We start from the raw sequence: 18,713 nt of genomic DNA on the forward strand, positions 1-18,713 counted from the left end.
ATAGGTTAAAATGAGTTACATAGAGATAAGCAATAATTAACAACAATTCATAACTGGTACCTTTATTGCTCTCTTGCCCCCCTCTTCTATCTGTTCTCCCTCAGGTTCCAAAACATCATCACTCCTCATCTTCCTCCTGTGTTTTTCAACATTTTTATCAATAACTTGAAGTATATATTCTCTTTTTTGGTGATCTCACATACTTAAAAGAGTTCAATTTATCATCTCTAGGCAGACAAATTATACACACACGTGTGTGACGATATGTGTACATGTATATACATATGGATAAATGTGTATCTACATATGCATGTAGGTATGTTCATTCAGCCTTAATCTCACCCCTGAGTTCCAGTCACACATCTCCACTAAGATGTCCAGAAGTACCTCAAACTCAAAGGAACTCGTCTTCTTTAAAACATTCCTTCCCTCTAAACTCCCTATTTCCATTCATATTATCTCTATGCTCCCAATTACCCAGACTCAAAACCTTATAGCACCTTTGATTCTTCCATTTCCTTCACTCCTATCATTCAAGCAGCCTCTAATTCTGCTAATTCTATGTCCACAATATTACTCTCCACATAAAATGCCACTACTCAACTTTAAGCCCTCAATCACCTCGCATTATTCTCTCAGGGTCCTCTCTGACCGCACTGCCTCTGGTCTCTCCCCTTGTGATCCATATTTCATACAGATGCTAAAATAATATTTTGAAAACATGGAGGCTTCCTGCTCAAAAATCTGTACTGTAGCCCTATAAGATAGGGCTAGCATTTAAGGTCCTCAACAATCTGGCTCCAAGCTTCCTTTTCAAAATTATTGCATACTATTTCTATTCTTGTACTTTACCTTCTGGCCAAATTGGACTACTAGCTGTCTCCCACACCTAGAACTAATCTGTACTTAATCTCCTTGTTCTTATTTGCTCTACCTGTGGAAATCATTTTCCTTTAAAGATCTGCTCTAGTGTCACCCCTCGCATGAAGCTTTTCCTGATTCCCCCTCATATTTTATATTCTATCCCTCATATTTTCCTAGAATATTTTGTCCAGATCTTACCCTTGTCTCATCACAGTCTACCAAGTAACTAACATCTTACATATGTATTCTATGCTTCCCATTAGATTACAAGTTCCTTGACGGCAGGCCATGTTGTTTTAATTTTGCTATCCTCAGCGTTTAGCACAGTGTAGGACATATAGTAGATATCTACTAACTTTTGGCTGAACTGAATTTGAAGAGTGTTTAAAACAGCATATTCAGACACGTATTTTTTAAATTTCTTTTAAGCAATTTCGTTGGTTCACCAGAAAAAGCACTGATGAGTAACATAAACAGCACTGACTTATTAAACAGAAGCTACTATCCCAAAAATCTAGGAGTTGGAATTCCAAATATTCTGGGAGAACAGTCCTCTCTACAACATATCTGACAAAGTATCATTCAACCTTTGCCATTAACAAGCATTTATTAACCACCTTCTAATGTCAAAAAAGACAGTCTCTGCCCACAAGGAGCTCACAGTCTAGGAGGGGTGACAACACACAAACAACTATATACAAACAAGATTAACACAGGATAAATTGGGAGTAGTCCCAGAGGGAGGGAGGACAGGCACTAAGATTAAGGGAGACTGGGAAAGGCTTCTTGCAGAAGGCAAAACTTTAACTAAGACTTACAGGAAAATATAGGCACAATAGAAGAGACAAGTCCTACTCCCAAGGAGTTTATATCGTAGTGGGGAATTTAGCAAGCAAATATAAGCATAGACAGAATAAATATAAAGAGATTAAATATTTAAAAATACAAAATATGTAAATACAAGGTGGATTGAGACAGAAAGCACTAGCAATTGGGGACATAGGATAAAGCCTCACACAGAAGGTATTACTTCATTTGTGTCTTGAAAGGAAGAGAGAGGATTCTACGACATAGAAATGAGAGGCAAGTACATGCTATGAGGGAGAGAGGGAGAAATCTAACTCTTAGGAATTTCTTCTTTATATCAAGTACAAAATTACCTCTTCAACTAACATTGCTCCTGGTCCTGCTGCCTAGGGCCACGCAGAAGACACCCAATACCTCTTCTATGTGGTGTTCAAATAGTTGAAGACAACAGTTTCGACTAGGAGAAATGTCTTCTCTTTTCAATTTAAACATTTCAAATTCCTTCAACTGCTTCCCTTATGATATTAACTGAAACCCTATGATATCATGGTTGTCCTCAATTCACAATATAACAAGCATCATATGGATATTCTCCAATTTATCAATGTCCTTCCTAAAATAAGTCTTGCAGAACAGAATACAATACTCCAAATATACTGTGACTAGGACAGAGGACATTGGGAGCATCATTTCTCTAGCCCTAAATGTTATTTTTCACTTTGTACAGTCAAACACTGCTTTAGCCTTTTTTCAAGACAGGACTATTGATAAAATTATGACACCTCCAAAAAGCCAACCATTACTTAATGCAGTAGCATAGTACTATAAAAGCCAGAGGAGAAATGGCAGCATGATGTAGTGTAATGAGCACTGAATTTAGAGTCAGAGACCTTGGGTACTTCATTCAATTTCTCATCTATAAAATGAAGGGAATTGGGAAGTTGAGACATATGCCAGATTCAGTCTCAGGACTAAACTCAATGTTCTTGTAATCAGCCCCTCCCCTTAACTGCTGTAGAACTTTATTTTTAATCATCAAACAATGAATATGCATGTATCTATTCACCTTGAGAATATGAGATACACTGATTTTAATTTTCTGGACAAAAACAAAACAAAACAAAAATTATGGTCCCTAACTTGGGCACTCTTCATAAACGAAAAACTCAAAGCTTCCTAAACCCACTGCAAGACTAGATTATTCTACTATTAAATAGTTTAAAAACATGATTTGAAAAACTATGTGTAAAAGATGTTAAAAGATAAAAATAAAGGACTATTACATTTATAAAGAATCTACACTTCCTGAGTTCTGTACAATTTTACATTACTATCATTAAAAACCCAAGAAAGCATTTATTAGAAAATATTAGGGGGGCAACTAGGTGGCACAATGGATAGAACACCTGTCCTGGAGTCAGGAGGACCTGAGTTCAAATCTGGCCTCAGTCACATAACACTTACTAGCTGTGTGACTCTGGGCAAGTTACAACCCCAACTGCCTCACCCCCTCCCCCCAAAATGACCTCCAGGATCAAATATAAAATCCTGTTTAGCATTCAAAGCTCATTACAAACTGCACCCCGCCCCCCCCCATGTACCTTTTTGCTACTGTACAGCCAGTTCAGTCCTATCCAGTTCTTCATAACCCCATTTGGGGGTTTTCTTGGCAAAAATACTGGAATGGTTTACCATTTCCTTCTCCAGCTCATTCTACAAGTGAGGAAACTGAGCCAAACAGAGGTAAATGACTTGCCCAGGGTCACACAGCTAGTATGTCTGAAGCCAGATTTGAACTCAGGAAGATGAATCTTCTTGACTCCAAGGCCTGGCCACTCTTTCCACTGCACCATCTAGCTGCTTCATATAACTTTACTCTTCTTACACCTTATTTCTCTTCCCCAATTCTCTGGTACCATGTGATTCAATGACATTGCCCTCCCTGATGTTTCTTTTTCAAGACACTTCATCTCCTGACTCCAGGCATTTTCAATGGCTGTCCTTCATGCTTGGAATTCTCTCCCTCCTCCTTTCTGCCTCCTGGCTTCCTTCAAATCTCAGCTAAAATCCCACCTTCTAAAAGAAACCTTTTCAGTTCCCCCTTAATTCTAGTGATTTCCCTCTGTTGCTTACTTCCAATTTATACTATGTATAGTTTGTTTGCACGTATTTGTTTGCATGTTGTATCTCCTATTAGACTGTGAGCTCTTTGAGGGCAGGAACTGTTTTTTGCCTTACTTTGTATCTCCAGTACTTAGTATAGTACCTGGCACATAGTAGGTGCATAAAAAATGCTTGCTGACTTAATTTGGTAGAAGTATTGCTGAGCTTGTGCTCTGCAGGCTTTGGGAATAAAAATCATTTCCATGATTAGATAAAGCATTTGCATAGGATATCCATGCCACAGAAAGAAAATTTTAAAAATGAAACAATAAGGAGAAATGTAAAGTCCTAGATATACGTTTTTAAAAAATGAACAGCATAACTAAAGCAGTAGTTCTTACGAAAAAAATCTTAAGTAGCTGATTTGACTAAACAGTTAATGTGAAAAGTTTCATACACAGTTGTGACTTAACAGCATGATGTTCTGTAAGCTAATGCAATCCTAAATCACATGAAGCGTATTTCCACTGTACTCTTTCTTGGTCAGACCCCAGGTGAGCATTTCATTTCCCCCTCCCTGACTTCACACAAGATGTGCCCAGGCCTGGAATGCATTCCTGACTCACTTCCCCATTTCAGAATCCTCTTTTTCCTTCAAGGACCAACTCAGAGGTGACCTCCTCTGTAATTCCCACATTACTACTCACTGCCTTGACCCATCTTAGAATTTTACCTTGCATTCACTTATGTTGCATTCACACGTATGCAATCACAAGAGAACACATGTATTCTCTCAGTAAAAGAAATACTACTTATCAACATTTCACTGTTGCTTTTCTATCTGTAGCGCTTAGAATGTCACTTGAGTTAGTAGGTTCTTAATAAAAGTTTGAATTGAATTGAACTGATCCTGAAAAAGGTATTATTTATTCTGTATGCCCCAAAGAAACAGAAATATTACCCATTAATCAATAAGAATTTATTAAGCACCTACTAAATGTGCCAGGAGCTGTGCTTGGTGCTGGGGGATACAAAGACAAAAATAAAACAACTCCTCTTCTGAAGAAGTTTATATGCCACAGAGGGATACAGAATATGCATATACAGTATATACAGAATAACTAAGAATAAATACCAGGTAGTTAAGAAAGGAGCAGACTAAAAGTTGGCAAAGGAGTAGAGGGGAGGAGAACAAGAAGGGTTTCAGAGAGGTGGTGCCTGAGCTGCACAGTGAAGGAAGTGAGAGAGTCTATGAGGCAGCTGTGAGGAAGTGCAAACCAAGCACAGGTGATGGCCACTACAAAGATGGGAGATGGAGTGTGTGAGAAACAGAGAGGGCAGTTTGGCTGTACAAAAGATTGAGGGAAGAAAAGTGATGTTTATGTGATAACTTTGGAAAGATAAGTTGTAGCTACATCATAAAGGGCTTTAAAAACGAAACAGAAGAGTTATATATTTTAGTCCAGATACAAATGGAAGTCCCTGGAGTTTACTGAGTAGAGGAGTGACAAATTTGAACCAGTACTTAAGGAAACTCACTTGGGTTGCTGTGTAGAGGATGGGGATTGGAGAAGAGAGACTTGAGTAGGGGAGACAATTACTAGAGAGTAGTAGAGACAACTACTAGAGGGATAAACTGCATATATAGATAATAAGGATAATAAGGATAGTAATAACAGCAGTTATACAGTACCCAATGTGTCAGGCACTATGCAAAGTTCTTTAAAAATATCAGATTTGATTCTCACAAAAAACTCTGAGATGTAGGTCCCATTATGATCCTCATTTTAAGATTAAGGAAACTGAGGCAGACAGACATTAAGGGACTTGCCCTGTGTCTCAAATAGCTAGTGTCTGAGGCCAGATTTGAAATCAGGTCTCCCTAAGTCCAAGCCTAGCACTCTATCCACTGCACCGAGATCTGAAAATCATCTGTAGAGAGAATAGTTATAGGAGATAAGACTGCAGAGAGAAAAGAGGACCTGGGAAAGGACCATGGAGTAAACCCACTATTACCAGAATCATGATACGGATAATGAATCCAGAAAATGCAGTCAGAGAACCGAGAGAGAAATTTTACAAAATTCCAAAGAAGAGACAGTACCCAAGAAGAGATGGTGGTAACAGTGCCAAATGCTATAGAAAGGTCAAGAAGGAAGAGAACTTCAAAAAAAAAAAAAAAGGATGAGGACTGAGAAAAGGCCACCAGATTAGGCAACTGGCAACTTTGGTGGAATTAATTTCAATTGAGTGATGAGGTTCAAGGTCAGGAAGTAAAAAGTTTAGAAATGAGTGAGAGCAGAGGAAGTGGAGGGATTAAAATACACATTAAAATTCAAATATTAAATAAATGTTAAATATTTGGAAAATATTTAACAAAAATAATTGTTCCTCCATTAGACTATAAAAATACAATACAACAGAGATAATATTCATCTGCAGTTTTCTAAGTCAATATACAGTCAGCAGTGATCCATTTCTATTTGAGTCTGACACCATCAGTTGAGGACACTGAGACGGTAAGCAACTTGGCCAGGGTCACAGAGCCACTATGTATCAAAGCCAGAATATGAACCTAGGTCTTCCCATCTTTGGGGCCAGAATTCTATCCACAACAACACACTGCCTCTTCAGGGATATCACAAAGGGAATTCATACCATTAGCAAGAGAATGGACTATAATAAAATAATAAAATCTCAGAGGAAGAAGGGACCTCAGAAACTATCTAGTCCAATACCTGAACGGGAAATATAACACATCTTTATTTCAATATATGTTCCTTTTAAGTGCTACACACACAGACACACACACATCTCACCATCCTCCCAGTACTCCAGGCTTGCAATCTAAGTATCATTTTCCACCCCTCATTCTCTCTCACCACCCACAGGCAACCTCTTGTCAAAGCCTGTCAATTTTACTTTAGTACTATCTCTTACATATGTCCTTTTCTCTCTTCTCATACTGTCATGTCACCACCCTGGTGCAGGCCCCTCATCACTTCAAAACTGGATTGCTGCAATAGCCCGCAGTTTGGTCTCCCTGCTACAAATTTCTCCCCACTTCAGTCCATCTCACTTTAGATGCTAAAGTGATCTTCCTAAAGTGCAGGTCTGACCAGTTACCTCCTAACTTGAACTCCAGTGCCTCCCTGTTACCTCCGGGATTCAATATAAAATTCCGTTTGGCGTTCAAAACTCTTTATAAACTGTTCCCTCACGTCCACCCTTTACAGATTTCTCCCCTGAAGTGTACGACATGATCCCGTGACACTGGCTTCCTTGCTGTTCTTTGAACAAGATACCCCATTCCAGACATTTTCACCCATCATATCTTTCTGCTTGGATTTCTCTCCCTCCTCCTCTCTGCCTTCTGGTTTCCTTCAAATCTCGGCTAAAACCCCTCCTTCTGCAAGAGGTCCTTCTAGGTCCCCTTTAATTTCTGTGCTTTTTTTCTGTTTGTACAAATTATAGCTGTTTGCAAATTCTCTCCCCCATCAGACTGTAAGCTCCTTGACAGCAAGACCTATTATCGACCTCTGTCACAAGCACTTAGAACAGAGCCTGGCACACAGTGAGCATTTAAGAAATGTTTACTGACAGGCTGCTTTACTTAATGCATTTAAAGATATTATTCTTAAAAGGCATCTATAGACTTCACCAGATTTCCCAAGGGGTCCACTATCCTAGCAAGGTTAGGAAGCTCTGGTGTGCTGCAACCCCGACCAGACCAGGACTCCACTCCCCCCTAACTATAACTACAACTCAGCCCACAAAGGATAATCTAATTCCAGGGTGGAGAGCCGTGAATGCGAGGGCAAGCCCGAGCCCCAAGTGCTGCCACCGACTTCTCAAAGTTTTGGTCCCTTGCCCCGCCCCCACTCCCCACAAACAGGTGTAGCGTTCACTCCCTTCCGAGGGTCGCGCTCGGATCCGGGCTGGGGGCGGCAGACACAGCAGCAGCCTTGGCACAGCCCCTCGGTAACACCGCCCGGGCCCCGTGGAGGGGAGGAGTAGCTGGGCCCAGGGGACAAGCGGCCCCCTCAGCCCCGCGCGCCCGCACCTTCATGAACTCATCCTTGTCGAAGCACAGCGTGTCCGGCCCCTTGGGCAAGTTCATCCTCCTCCTCTCCATCCCGCCCGGCGCGGCCCCGAGTCGGGCCGAACTCCGGCAGCTGGGGTGAATACAAGAGAGCCGGATGAGGGGCCGGAGACTGGAGACAAGAGGCAGGGCCGGCACTTCCGCCAACGCGGCAGCACCTGCGCAGCGGCCAACGATTGGGCCCGCCGGACAGAGGGTAGTTCTCCTTCCGCTCGCCGCCGGGAGGGACGCGATGGTTCTGATGTCACCTTCCAGGGATGAACTGCTGCCCCCTCGAGGGAGGAGGGTTGCACTGCAGCTGGAGGCTGAGCTGAGAACCGGTCCCTTCCTTAACCGAAACCCAAAGGAGGCGGAGGAGTAAGGAAGACCTAGTGGAGGTAGGTCTAGGAGTTATCTCACTTCCCTGTCCCCTTCCCTGTCACCTTCCTCCACCGATTCTAAGAAAGAAGTTAGATGTTTAAAGTTTCTCGGTTAATGGAACCCAGACATCATCTGCCTCATCTACCTGAGCGTCTCATACAGTTGTCGTTCTTATTTGCAATGTACATGTATCTTTGTGTGTTGTTGTTTAGTAGGTTCGGTTGTATCCCCATTTCCTAACCCTATTTGGGGTTTTCTTAAAGACGCTGGAGTCTTTTGTCATTTCCTTCTTCAGTTCATTTTACAAATGAGGAAACTGAAGTAAAAAGGGTTAAGTGACTTGCCCAGGGTCGCACAGCTAGTACGTGTGGGAGGGCGCGTTTGAACTCAGGAAGATGTCTTCCTGGCTCCAGGCTCAGCACTCTATGTGCCCGCCTAGCACTTGCCTATAAATTGTAGTACATATCTTACACCAAGGGTGGGGAACCTGTGGCCTTGAGGCCACATGTGACCCTCTAGGTCCTCAAGTGCAACCCTTTGACTAACTCCAAACTTCACAGAATTAACAAAAGGATTTGTTCTGTAAAACTTGGACTCAGTCGAAAAGTCCCTCCAGAGGCCCTAAAAAGATCACATGTGGCCTTGAGGCTACAGGTTCCCCATCCCTGTTTTACACAACTGTCATTCTTGTTTGCAATGTTATCTTTGTGTATGTCTAGCCTTAGAGGCTTTCTTGGAAATTATAGTGCACATACTGATCTGCGTTGATAGAGGATATTTGATCCTGAGTTGCCTGGCCCAATGAAATCACAGGTGGAGACTCTACCAAGAAGTCTAGTCCCTTCCACCAGATGGTAAGATCCTTGAGGATAGGGAACCTCTTACCTTTCTATCTGTATTCTCATCCCAATCCCCATCCCAGTGCATTACATAAGCTACCTTAATTCAGGGCTTTGTCACCTCCCACGTGGACAATTTTAATAACCTCCTAGATGATCATCTGGCTCCAATAACTACCTTTTCTAATCCATTCATTACAATTGTCAAAATAATCTTCCTAAAGCAAAGGTCTGATCATGTCACTCATTTGCTCAAAAACCCTCAGTGGCTCTCTGTTCCCTTCAGAAAGAAGTAGAATTTAATTAAAGCCATCTATAGTCATATGAAAAAATACTCTAAAGCACTATTGATTAGAGAAATGCAAATCAAAACAATTCTGAGGTACCACATCACACCTATCAGATTGGCCAAGATAACAAAACAAGAGAATGATAAATGTTAGAGAAGATGTGGGGAAATTGGAACACTAATGCATTGTTGGTGGAGTTGTGAAATGATCCAACCAGTTTGGAGAGCAATTTGGAACTATGCCCCAAAGGGCTATAAAATGTGCATACCCTTTGACCCAACAATAGCACTTCTAAAGGGCTATATCCCAAAGAGATCATACAGATGGGAAAAGGACCCACATGTACAAAAATATTTATAGCAGCTCTTTTTGTGGTGGCAAAGAATTGGAAATTGAGGAGATGTCCATCAACTGGGGAATGGCTGAACAAGTTGTGGTATATGAATGTAATGGAATACTATTGTGCTATAAGAAATGATGAACAGGCTGACTTCAGAAAAACCTGGAAAGACTCATGTGGTCTGATGCTGAGTGAAGTAAGCAGAACCAAGAGAACGTTGTACATAGTAACAGCCACGTTGTGCAATGACTAATATTGATAAACTGAACCCTTCTCAGCAATACAAGGATCTAAGACATCTCTAGAGGCCTCATGATGGAAAATGCTATCCACATCCAAAGAAGAACTATGGAGTTTGAATGCAGATTGAAGCGCAGTATTTGCTATTTTTTATCTTCTGTTGAGTTTTGTTTCCTCTTTCTGGTGGTTCCTCCTGTTGGTTCTAATTCTTACTTACAACATCATTAATGTGAAAATATGTTTAATAGGTATGTGTGTGTATAGCCTATATCAGGTTGTGTGCCATCTTGGGGAGGGTGGTAGGGAGGAAGGGGGAGAAACATTTTAAACTCAAAAGCATATGGAAGTGATTGTTGATAAATCAAAATAAATTAATTAAAAACATTTAAAAAAAAGAAATAGAATTTCTTCAGCCTGGTATTTAAGACCTTCCATAATTTGTCTCTAACTCACCTTCTGAACATTTTTTTTCACATTACATTCATGACATCACATTCAATCATGCTACTTTCTGTCAAATTGGATTACTAATTCTTCACTAAAATCCCCTTGGACTTGATTTTCATCTCTATCTGTGGAAATCCTTCTTTCCCTATGTAGCATACCCTTTGGGACCACTTCCACAGCTGGAAACTCACACCCACAGGTTGAGTTCTCAGAGAGGTGAATACTACTACTAAAGGCAGCCCTTAGGAGACATATTTCTAATGCTTGTTTCTGAGCCCCACCAATGTTCTTCTCATCAACAATCAACAAGTTGACTCTTTTAGCTTTTAGAAAAGGGCTTTACTAGGAAAGTATAACAAGAGCCAGTGATGTAACTGGCATTCCCCCAAAAGCCTAGACTTATTCTCTCATAACTTTGCATACTGAGTGGGTGTTCACTGACAGTAAGGACAATGAGAGTGAGGCACGTGTGGTAGATCATGCCCTATTTTTAGAAATCCTCTTTTCCCTTTGTAGAGCTCTCATCAAGTTTAGGGATGGATAAATCATTCCACTGCTCAACTGGTCTGCCTCCTTCAAAGGTGTATCTTTGCTGGTTGGTTGACCTGTTGCTGGACTGGACTGACCTGTTTCAAGCCTAGGATATTCCACTAATGCAAAAGTGGGCTGTTCCTCTGCTGATATGATCTATTTCTCTGCTACGCTAGGAGGCTTAGCTGATGATAATCCTCTTTTTCCTCTACTTCTCCAGTGCTAAAGAAGAGGAAGTCTCTAGATATTACCATGAACACTCTCCAGACCTTATAGTGCTCACAAGGTAGCTGCATGTGCACTACTATGTCAAAGTTGGTGCATAGTCACCTTCAGACTCCTGTGGCTACTGCTTTTCACTATGGTAGATAGATACTGTAATTGACACTACTTATTTCTAACAGATAATGGGACATCTTGTAGAACCTCTGGAACTCCCAAACTCACAAGGTCACCTAGATATCCCCATCTGAGAATATTCATTTGCAAAATTTCAGGTAAGACAGGCAGAGCCAAGATGGTGACTTGCTTGAGTTCTCCCCCCAAACCCCTCCAAATACCTGTAAAAATGACTCTAAACAAATTCTAGAGAGCAGAACCCATAAAAAGATAGAGTGAAAAAAATTTGCAGCCCAAGACAACCTGAATGGTTGATGGGGAGGGTCTGTTGTGCCAGGCTGGGAGAGGAGTGCAGTTCAATATAGGCTGCAAAGGTAAATATGCAGTAAACCTGGAGCAGGCCTCAGAGCATTGAATCCACTGGCAGCTATGGTGGTTTCCAGATATCTCAACCCACAAACGCCAAAGACAACTTAGAAAGTCAGTAGGAAAGGTCTGTTGGACCCGGGTAAGAGAAGAACACAGTCTGGCACCAGCCCTGGTACAGCCCTAGGGCAGCAGGGGTAGTTGCTTCCAAAGCTCTCAGCCCATAGACAGTGGGGGAATCGAGTGGCTGATCAGAGGGGGATTGCAGGGATCTCTTTGCTGGCACTGAGGCAGGATTCTCTTGCTTTGCCTGTGCTTGCATCTGGGTCATAGTCCTGGGTGGCAGTCCTGGGGTGAGGAGGAGTGCTGGCATGGCAGAGTTTGTGGCGGTGGTGGAAAGAGAATCCTCCTCACAGTTCCAAGGCAGAAAACAGTGCTTGTGGTCACTCACAGACCAGAGCACAGGCCAGGAAAGGAGTAAACACCTCTTCCTTGATCACACCACCGTGGAAGAACTGAAAATTTACAGGTCCCTAGAAGTATCTCTGAAAACAGCTGCACAAAACCCCTGAAGCTTGGGACAGTGTACCCTCAGAGCCCTACCTTAACAAAGAGTTTAAAAGTCAAGTAATTCCCCTGAGAACATGAGCAACCAGAGGAAAAAAACCCCTTAAATTATAAAATCTTAACTTTGGTGACAAAGAAGATCAAAATATATAACTAGAAGACAACAAAGCCAAAACTCCTACAATCCAAAGCCTCCAAGAAAAAATATGACTTGGTCTTAGGCCATGGAAGAGCTCAAAAAGGATTTTGAAAATCAAATAAGAGAGGCAGAGGAAAAATTGGGAAGAGAAATGAGAGTAATACAAGAAAATCATGAAAAATGAGCCAACAGAAGACCCCCAAAAATACTGAAGAAAATAACACCTTTAAAAATAGCCTAACCCAAATGGCAAAAGAAGTCCAAAAAGCCAACCAGGAGAAGAATGCCTTAAAAAGCAGAATTGGCCAAATGGAAAAGGAGGTCCAAAAGCTCACTGAAGAAAATAATTCTTAAAAATTAGAATGGAGCAAATGGAAGCTAATGACTCTATGAGAAATCAATAAATTATAAAACAAAACCAAAGTAATGAAAAAAATAGAAGACAATGTGAAATATCTCACTGGAAAAACAATTGACCTGGAAAATAGATGGAGGAGAGATAATTTAAAAATTTTTAGACTACCTGAAAGCCATGATAAAAAAAAGAGTCTACATATCATCTTTCAAGAAATTATCAAGGAAAACCACCCTGATATTCTAGAACCAGAGGGTAAAATAGAAATTGAAAGACTCCACCAAGCACCTGCTGAAAGAGATCCCAAAAGGAAAACTCCTAGGAATATCATAGCTAAATTCCAGAGTTCCTGGGTCAAGGAGAAAATATTGCAAGCAGCCAGAAAGAAACAATTCAAGTACTGTGGAAACATAATCAGGATAACACAAGATTTAGCAGCTGCTACCTTAGGGGACCAGAGGGCTTGGGATATGATATTCCAGAGGGGAAAGGAGATAGGATTACAACCAAGAATCACCTACCCAGTAAAACTGAGTATAATCCTTCAGGGGAAAAATGGACATTCAATGAAATAGAAGAGTTTCAAGCACTCTTGATGAAAAGACCAGACCTGAATAGAAAATTTGACTTTCAAATATAAGACTCAAGAGAAACACGAAACGGTTAACAGGAAAGAGAAATCATAATCAACTTTTAAAAGTTGAAGTGTTTACATTCCTACATGGGAATATGATATTTGTAACTCATAAGACCTTTCTCAGTTGAAGGGAATATATAGAGAGAGAGGGCACAGAGTGAGTTGAGTATGAAGGGATGGTATCTAAAAAATAAAATTAGGGGTAAGAGAGAATTGTGCTGGAGAAGGAGAAAGGGAGAGATTGAATGGTGTAAATTATCTCACATAAAAGAGGGAAGAAAAAACATTTATAGTAGAGGGGAAGAGGTGGGAAAGTGAAAGGGAATGAGTGACTCTTACTCTCATTGGATTTGGCTTAAGGAGGGAATAACATACACACTCAATTGGTATGGAAATCTATGTTACCCTACAGGAAAAAACGGGGAAGAAAATAAGGGGGTGGGATGATAGAAGGTAGGGGCAGATTGGGGGAGGGGGTAATCAGAAGCACACACTTTTGAGGAGGGACAGGGTCAAAAGAGAGAATAGAATAAACAGGAGGGAGGGGTTAGAATAGAGGGAAATATAGTTAGTCTTTCACAACATGACTATTAAGGAAGTGTTTTGCATGAGCACCTATGTATAACCTATATCAAATTGCTTGCCTTCTCCACGAAGGTGGGTGTGGAGGGAGGAAGGGAGAGAATTTGGAATAACTCAAAGTTTTAAAAACGAATGTTAAAAATTGTTTTTACGTGTAACTGTGAAATAAGATATACAGGCAATGTGGCATAGAAATCTATCTTGCCCTATAGGAAAATAGAAGGGGAAGGGGATAAGAGAAGGGGAGAGGGGTGGTAGAAGGGAGGGCAAATTGGGGGAAGGGGTATTCAGAATGCTTGCTGTCTTGGGGTGGGGGAGGGGAGAGATGGGGGAGAAAATTTGGAACTCAAAATCTTGTGGGAGTGAAGGTTGAAAACTAGTACTAATTTTTTTTTTAAAGATCAGGTAAGAATAAATACAAAGAAAAAGAGGCAGCCATTTGCTTACACCTGGATAAGAGACAAGGCTGCTGTCCTTTCCCCAACCACTCTCAGGAGCAGTTCAAAGTATTCCTCTGCACCTGAAGGGAAAGAGAGAAATGAAGGGTAAGCTGTCCCTTTTGTTTACCCACTAAGTTCTGGCTCAGCAACACCTGAATCATACGTTCTTCTGTCTCAGCAACCAATTAGAAGACTTTTTTGTCATCATGTGGTACCAGTCCCTCAGTTACACACGACCAGAAACCAGCTCCCCTTAAGTTTTCAAATGGTTGCTTCTACCCAAGCTATATTTAGACGCTCAGCAAGGTGTGCCATATACATTTAAAAATCACTATCCCTCCTCCCAACTAAGAATATTCTTTTTCTCCATCCTCAAATTTTTCTATATTACTTTTTGTGGCTCTTTTTTTTATCCTTATCATACTCCACTTTATATTTCTTTGTGTGTATATTAATACATAACAAACTGTAAGCTCCTTGAGGACAGGAACATACCATTTTTAAACTTTACATTCCTTGTGCCTACAGTACCAGTACATATATTTGGTAAATTGAATTAAATGTGACAGGTACTTAAAGTATTTTTGTCAAGTGGATGGATAAGTTAATGAATTTCCCAGCCTTCTTTCTTCCTCTTGAAGAAGCCTTTATTTCTTTGATTTGTCCAAGGTTGGTTTACAAGATCACTTTTCTTTTCTCATGACATGGCCATTGGATTGGAGACCGTCTTGTTCTGCCCCCCCCCCCCATTCTTCACTTTCTGCTCCTCTCTTGCTATAGCCAGAACCCAGGTGAAGTCATCATTTCTCAGAAGCTCAGTTATAACTCATGACAAGAACAAAGAAAATGTTCTCTGCATTTCTCTTTTTATTCTAGTCTTCCTAGCTTCCATGAAATATATTATTCTTATGTTCCCTTATTTTCTTCCTTTCTTCTTCTTTCCTTTTGTCCTTTCCCCTTAAGTTGTGATTGCCACTGACAAGCCTAGATTGTGATTCATTAATGTCTGCTCTTCCCCCATATTCTGAACACCCAACTCATCCATCTCACTCAGCACTTTTCATCTTATAACAACACTTGTGCAGAGCCAAATGAGGCCATCTTTCCTGTGGCCTGATTTATGTAAGCTTGGCCTGGATTGTTCCCCGAAATGCTATATGCAATGATAAGCTCCCAAAGAGCATTATACAAATGTTCTCCTTAAAGGGAGGCAGGAAAGGGAGGCAGGGAGAGCAGGAAAATCCCTCAAAATGTCCTGCTGCCATGACCAAAGGAGCCGTAAAAAGGAAATTGTTGATGTTTTTTAAGAATGGAAACAAAATTAGCCCCTGGACTTGACATGTGTAAAGCCAGCCTGGAAGAATTGCCCTTGCCACTAACAAGAAGGGAGAATAAGAATAAGAACTGTATTTTCTCTCCTGGGAATCAGTCCAGAGTGTCAAAGCAGAAAGATAAACCTAAGCTAGCTTTCCCTGAAATGTAGCACATCCTTCTTGTGTCTTATTAAAAAACAAAGAAAAAGAGAAATTTCTAGACCTTTATATCACAGATTTTATCAAAACTCCACCCTCTGCTTCTTCCTCTCTGACTCAAATTGATTACATGTTATGGTTACTTTAAAGCAGGAACAAGGGTTACCTTTTTTTTAAAACCATATACACTATATAATATAGTATTTTTGTATGAGCCAACTCTCAAGGTAAAAAAAAAATGTTATTTTTGCTAAATTATCTCAATTATTTTGTTTTCTTCTGTGACTTGTACCTGAAAATTCTTATGAAGAAGCAATGTGTCAATTTTCTCCATTTTCAAAATAAGGTTGAACCATTTTCTTCCCTCCTCAAGCCATGCCCACTTCCCCTTGTCCCATGTCTCCCAGTTTAGGACCTTACCTACTTTCCTGAGAACATTGAGGTTGTTCAAACTGAGCTTTCTTTTCCCAGATTCTCTTTATCTCAAAACCTCATGATATCATAGTCCACTTTGCCCTCTTTTCCATCATCCTCTGACAAAGAAGCTGCTACTTGGTGGTGAAGTGGATGGAGGTCTGGACTTGGAGTCAGAAAGACATAGGTTCCTGTCCTATGTCAGATACTAGCCTAGTGACTTTGGGTAAGTCACTAACCTCCCCCAATCTCAGTTTCCTCATCTGTAAAATGAAGAAGTTCCCTTCTCAATATTATGAACCTAGGTAGACCATCTTCTTGCCAAGGCCAACCTTTCTACATGTATACTTGATTCAGTCTTCTCCAGCAGGTTGTATCCTCCTACCTGTCTGATCATTCCTTTTCAGTCCCCTTTGGAGCACCGTCTATGTCCTTACCCCTAATCAAAGATGTTACCAAAGGGTTTATCCTAGATCTTCTGCTCTTCTCCCTCTACATGCTCTCTCACTTGGTAACTTCATCAGCTCCCATATATTCCACAACACACAGATAACTCCCAAATCTACATATTTTACCCTAGTCCCTCCCCTGAGCTTCAGTTTGACATCACTAATTGCCTACTGGACGTTTAAAACTTAACATCCAGGAGACATCTCAGACTAAACATGTTTAAAACTAAATCATTTTTTTTACCCCAAACCTTCCCCTCTTCCAAACTTTTCTATTTCTGTCTAAGGCACCACCGTTCTTCTCTACCGGGTTTAAAACCTTGCCATTATCCTCAACTTTTCACTCTCCATCAGTTCACATGTCCAGAGTTGCTAATTTTTGCCTTCTCCACCTCCAGTACATTTCTCCTATCTGACCCCTCCTCTGTACTCACACAGTTACTACCTTAGTTAAGGCCTTCTTCACTTCTGTTAACCAAAAACAATATCACAAGTCCATGAGATGTGTGTTACAACTGGATTTATTACTAAAGAAAGGTACATGCATGTGGGAACTCCCTATAACAAGGAGCCCAGCAGCACAGGGAAAGCCTTGGGTATTTAAGTTATAAGGAAAAGGGGAAATCGTAGGGGAGGGGAGAAGGATTAATCCCCTCCTTATGGGGAGGAGAAATTATGAGTAAGTAAAATGGCAAAAAGCAGCATTCTTTTTCCTTGGGAACTGCTCCAAGGGTGGGGAACCTGCAGCCTTGATGTGGCCTCAAGGCCACAAGTTCCCTACCACTGTGACCATGAAGATAGGGTGGTATACTTATGTACAAGGGTCCCAGCTGCACAAAACTGTTTCTCAGTCTGGTGCAGACTGATTGGCACCTGTCTTGCCTCCCAAGGACACACAGGGAGTCCAGCTTAGGGTGCAAAGAACAAATCATATCAGCTCAGGGTGGAGGGCTTCATCCTTGACATGTTCAGGGCCTCCTGCATACTCCAGGTCTGGTGTTTCTGGAAAATATGGTAACTCAAAAAGACAAGTTCAGGATACCTCTTAACACTTCTCAACTAGATTGTCTCAGCTTCCAGTTTAATCTCCCTATCTCAAGTGTCTCACCTCTGATGTTTACTGCCAGTGTGACCTTGGGGAAGTCACCTAACCTTAGTTTCCTCTTGTAAAATGAGGACTGTACTCAATGGCCTCTGTGGTCCCCTCTAGCTCCTACACAAGGCTACTAAAGTGATTTGATCTGATCATGTGACTCCTCTATTCAGTCAACTGCAAGTGGTTTCTTGTTGCCCCTAGAATTAGATGCAAACTCCTCTGTTTAACTTTTAAAACCCTCTCACTCTCCCTCACACTCACAAACTGTTTTTTCAAGCCTTATTGAACATCATTCTCTCATCCACATCCTGCAATTAGACCAAATTGGCCTTCTTCCTCTTCTTCACTTATGAAACTATCTCCCATCTCGTGCCTTTTTATAAGCTTCCCTACATCCCCACAATAGAAAGCTAGGTGACACAGGGGAAAGAGTGTTGGGCCTGGAGTCAGGCAGACCCAAGTTTAAATGTGACTTCAGACACTAGCTGTATGACCCTGAGCAAGTCACTTAACCTTTTTGCCTTAGTTTCTTCATCTGTAAAATGAACTAGAGAAGGAAATGGCAAACTGCTCCAAATATCTTTGTCAAAAAAACGCCAAATGGAGTCATGAAGAGTCAAACATGACTAAACACAAACCACATATACATGTCCAGAATACACTCCCTCTTTACTTTGCCTTATGGTCCCTTTCTTCCTTTAAATTGTAACTCAAGGGGCAGCCAGGTGGCACAGTGGATAGAGCACTGGCCCTGGATTCAGGAGGACCCGAGTTCAAATCTGGCCTCAGACACATAACACTTACTAGCTGTGTGATCCTGGGCAAGTCACTTAACCCCATCGCCTGGCTAAATAAATAAATTGCAACTCAAGAACCATTTTCTGCAAGAAACCTTTCCTGATCCTACCAACTACTAGTGATCTGCCCCTCAAAC

General features: G+C 41.1%; 1 protein-coding gene and 1 long non-coding RNA gene across 2 annotated transcripts in view; one reads left to right on the forward strand and one right to left on the reverse strand.

The window, feature by feature from the left end:
• COG2 (component of oligomeric golgi complex 2) overlaps nucleotides 1–8,052 on the reverse strand; it is a 68,783-nt gene extending 60,731 nt beyond the window's left edge. Inside the window, exon 1 of the mRNA XM_021000433.2 lies at nucleotides 7,838–8,052. Within this exon, the coding sequence (XP_020856092.1) occupies nucleotides 7,838–7,909 (72 nt within the window). The 5' untranslated portion in view covers nucleotides 7,910–8,052. The remainder of the gene's footprint in view (nucleotides 1–7,837) is intronic.
• A 44-nt stretch (nucleotides 8,053–8,096) lies between these two features.
• The window catches only part of LOC110217843 (uncharacterized), a 112,365-nt gene continuing 101,748 nt past the window's right edge, over nucleotides 8,097–18,713 (forward strand). The window contains exon 1 of the long non-coding RNA XR_013487284.1: nucleotides 8,097–8,253. This is a non-coding gene — a long non-coding RNA (uncharacterized LOC110217843). The remainder of the gene's footprint in view (nucleotides 8,254–18,713) is intronic.

Source organism: Phascolarctos cinereus, unplaced genomic scaffold (assembly GCF_003287225.1).
Source record: "Phascolarctos cinereus isolate Bilbo 61053 unplaced genomic scaffold, phaCin_HiC Scaffold_5;HRSCAF=322, whole genome shotgun sequence".
Classification (NCBI taxonomy): domain Eukaryota; kingdom Metazoa; phylum Chordata; class Mammalia; order Diprotodontia; family Phascolarctidae; genus Phascolarctos; species Phascolarctos cinereus.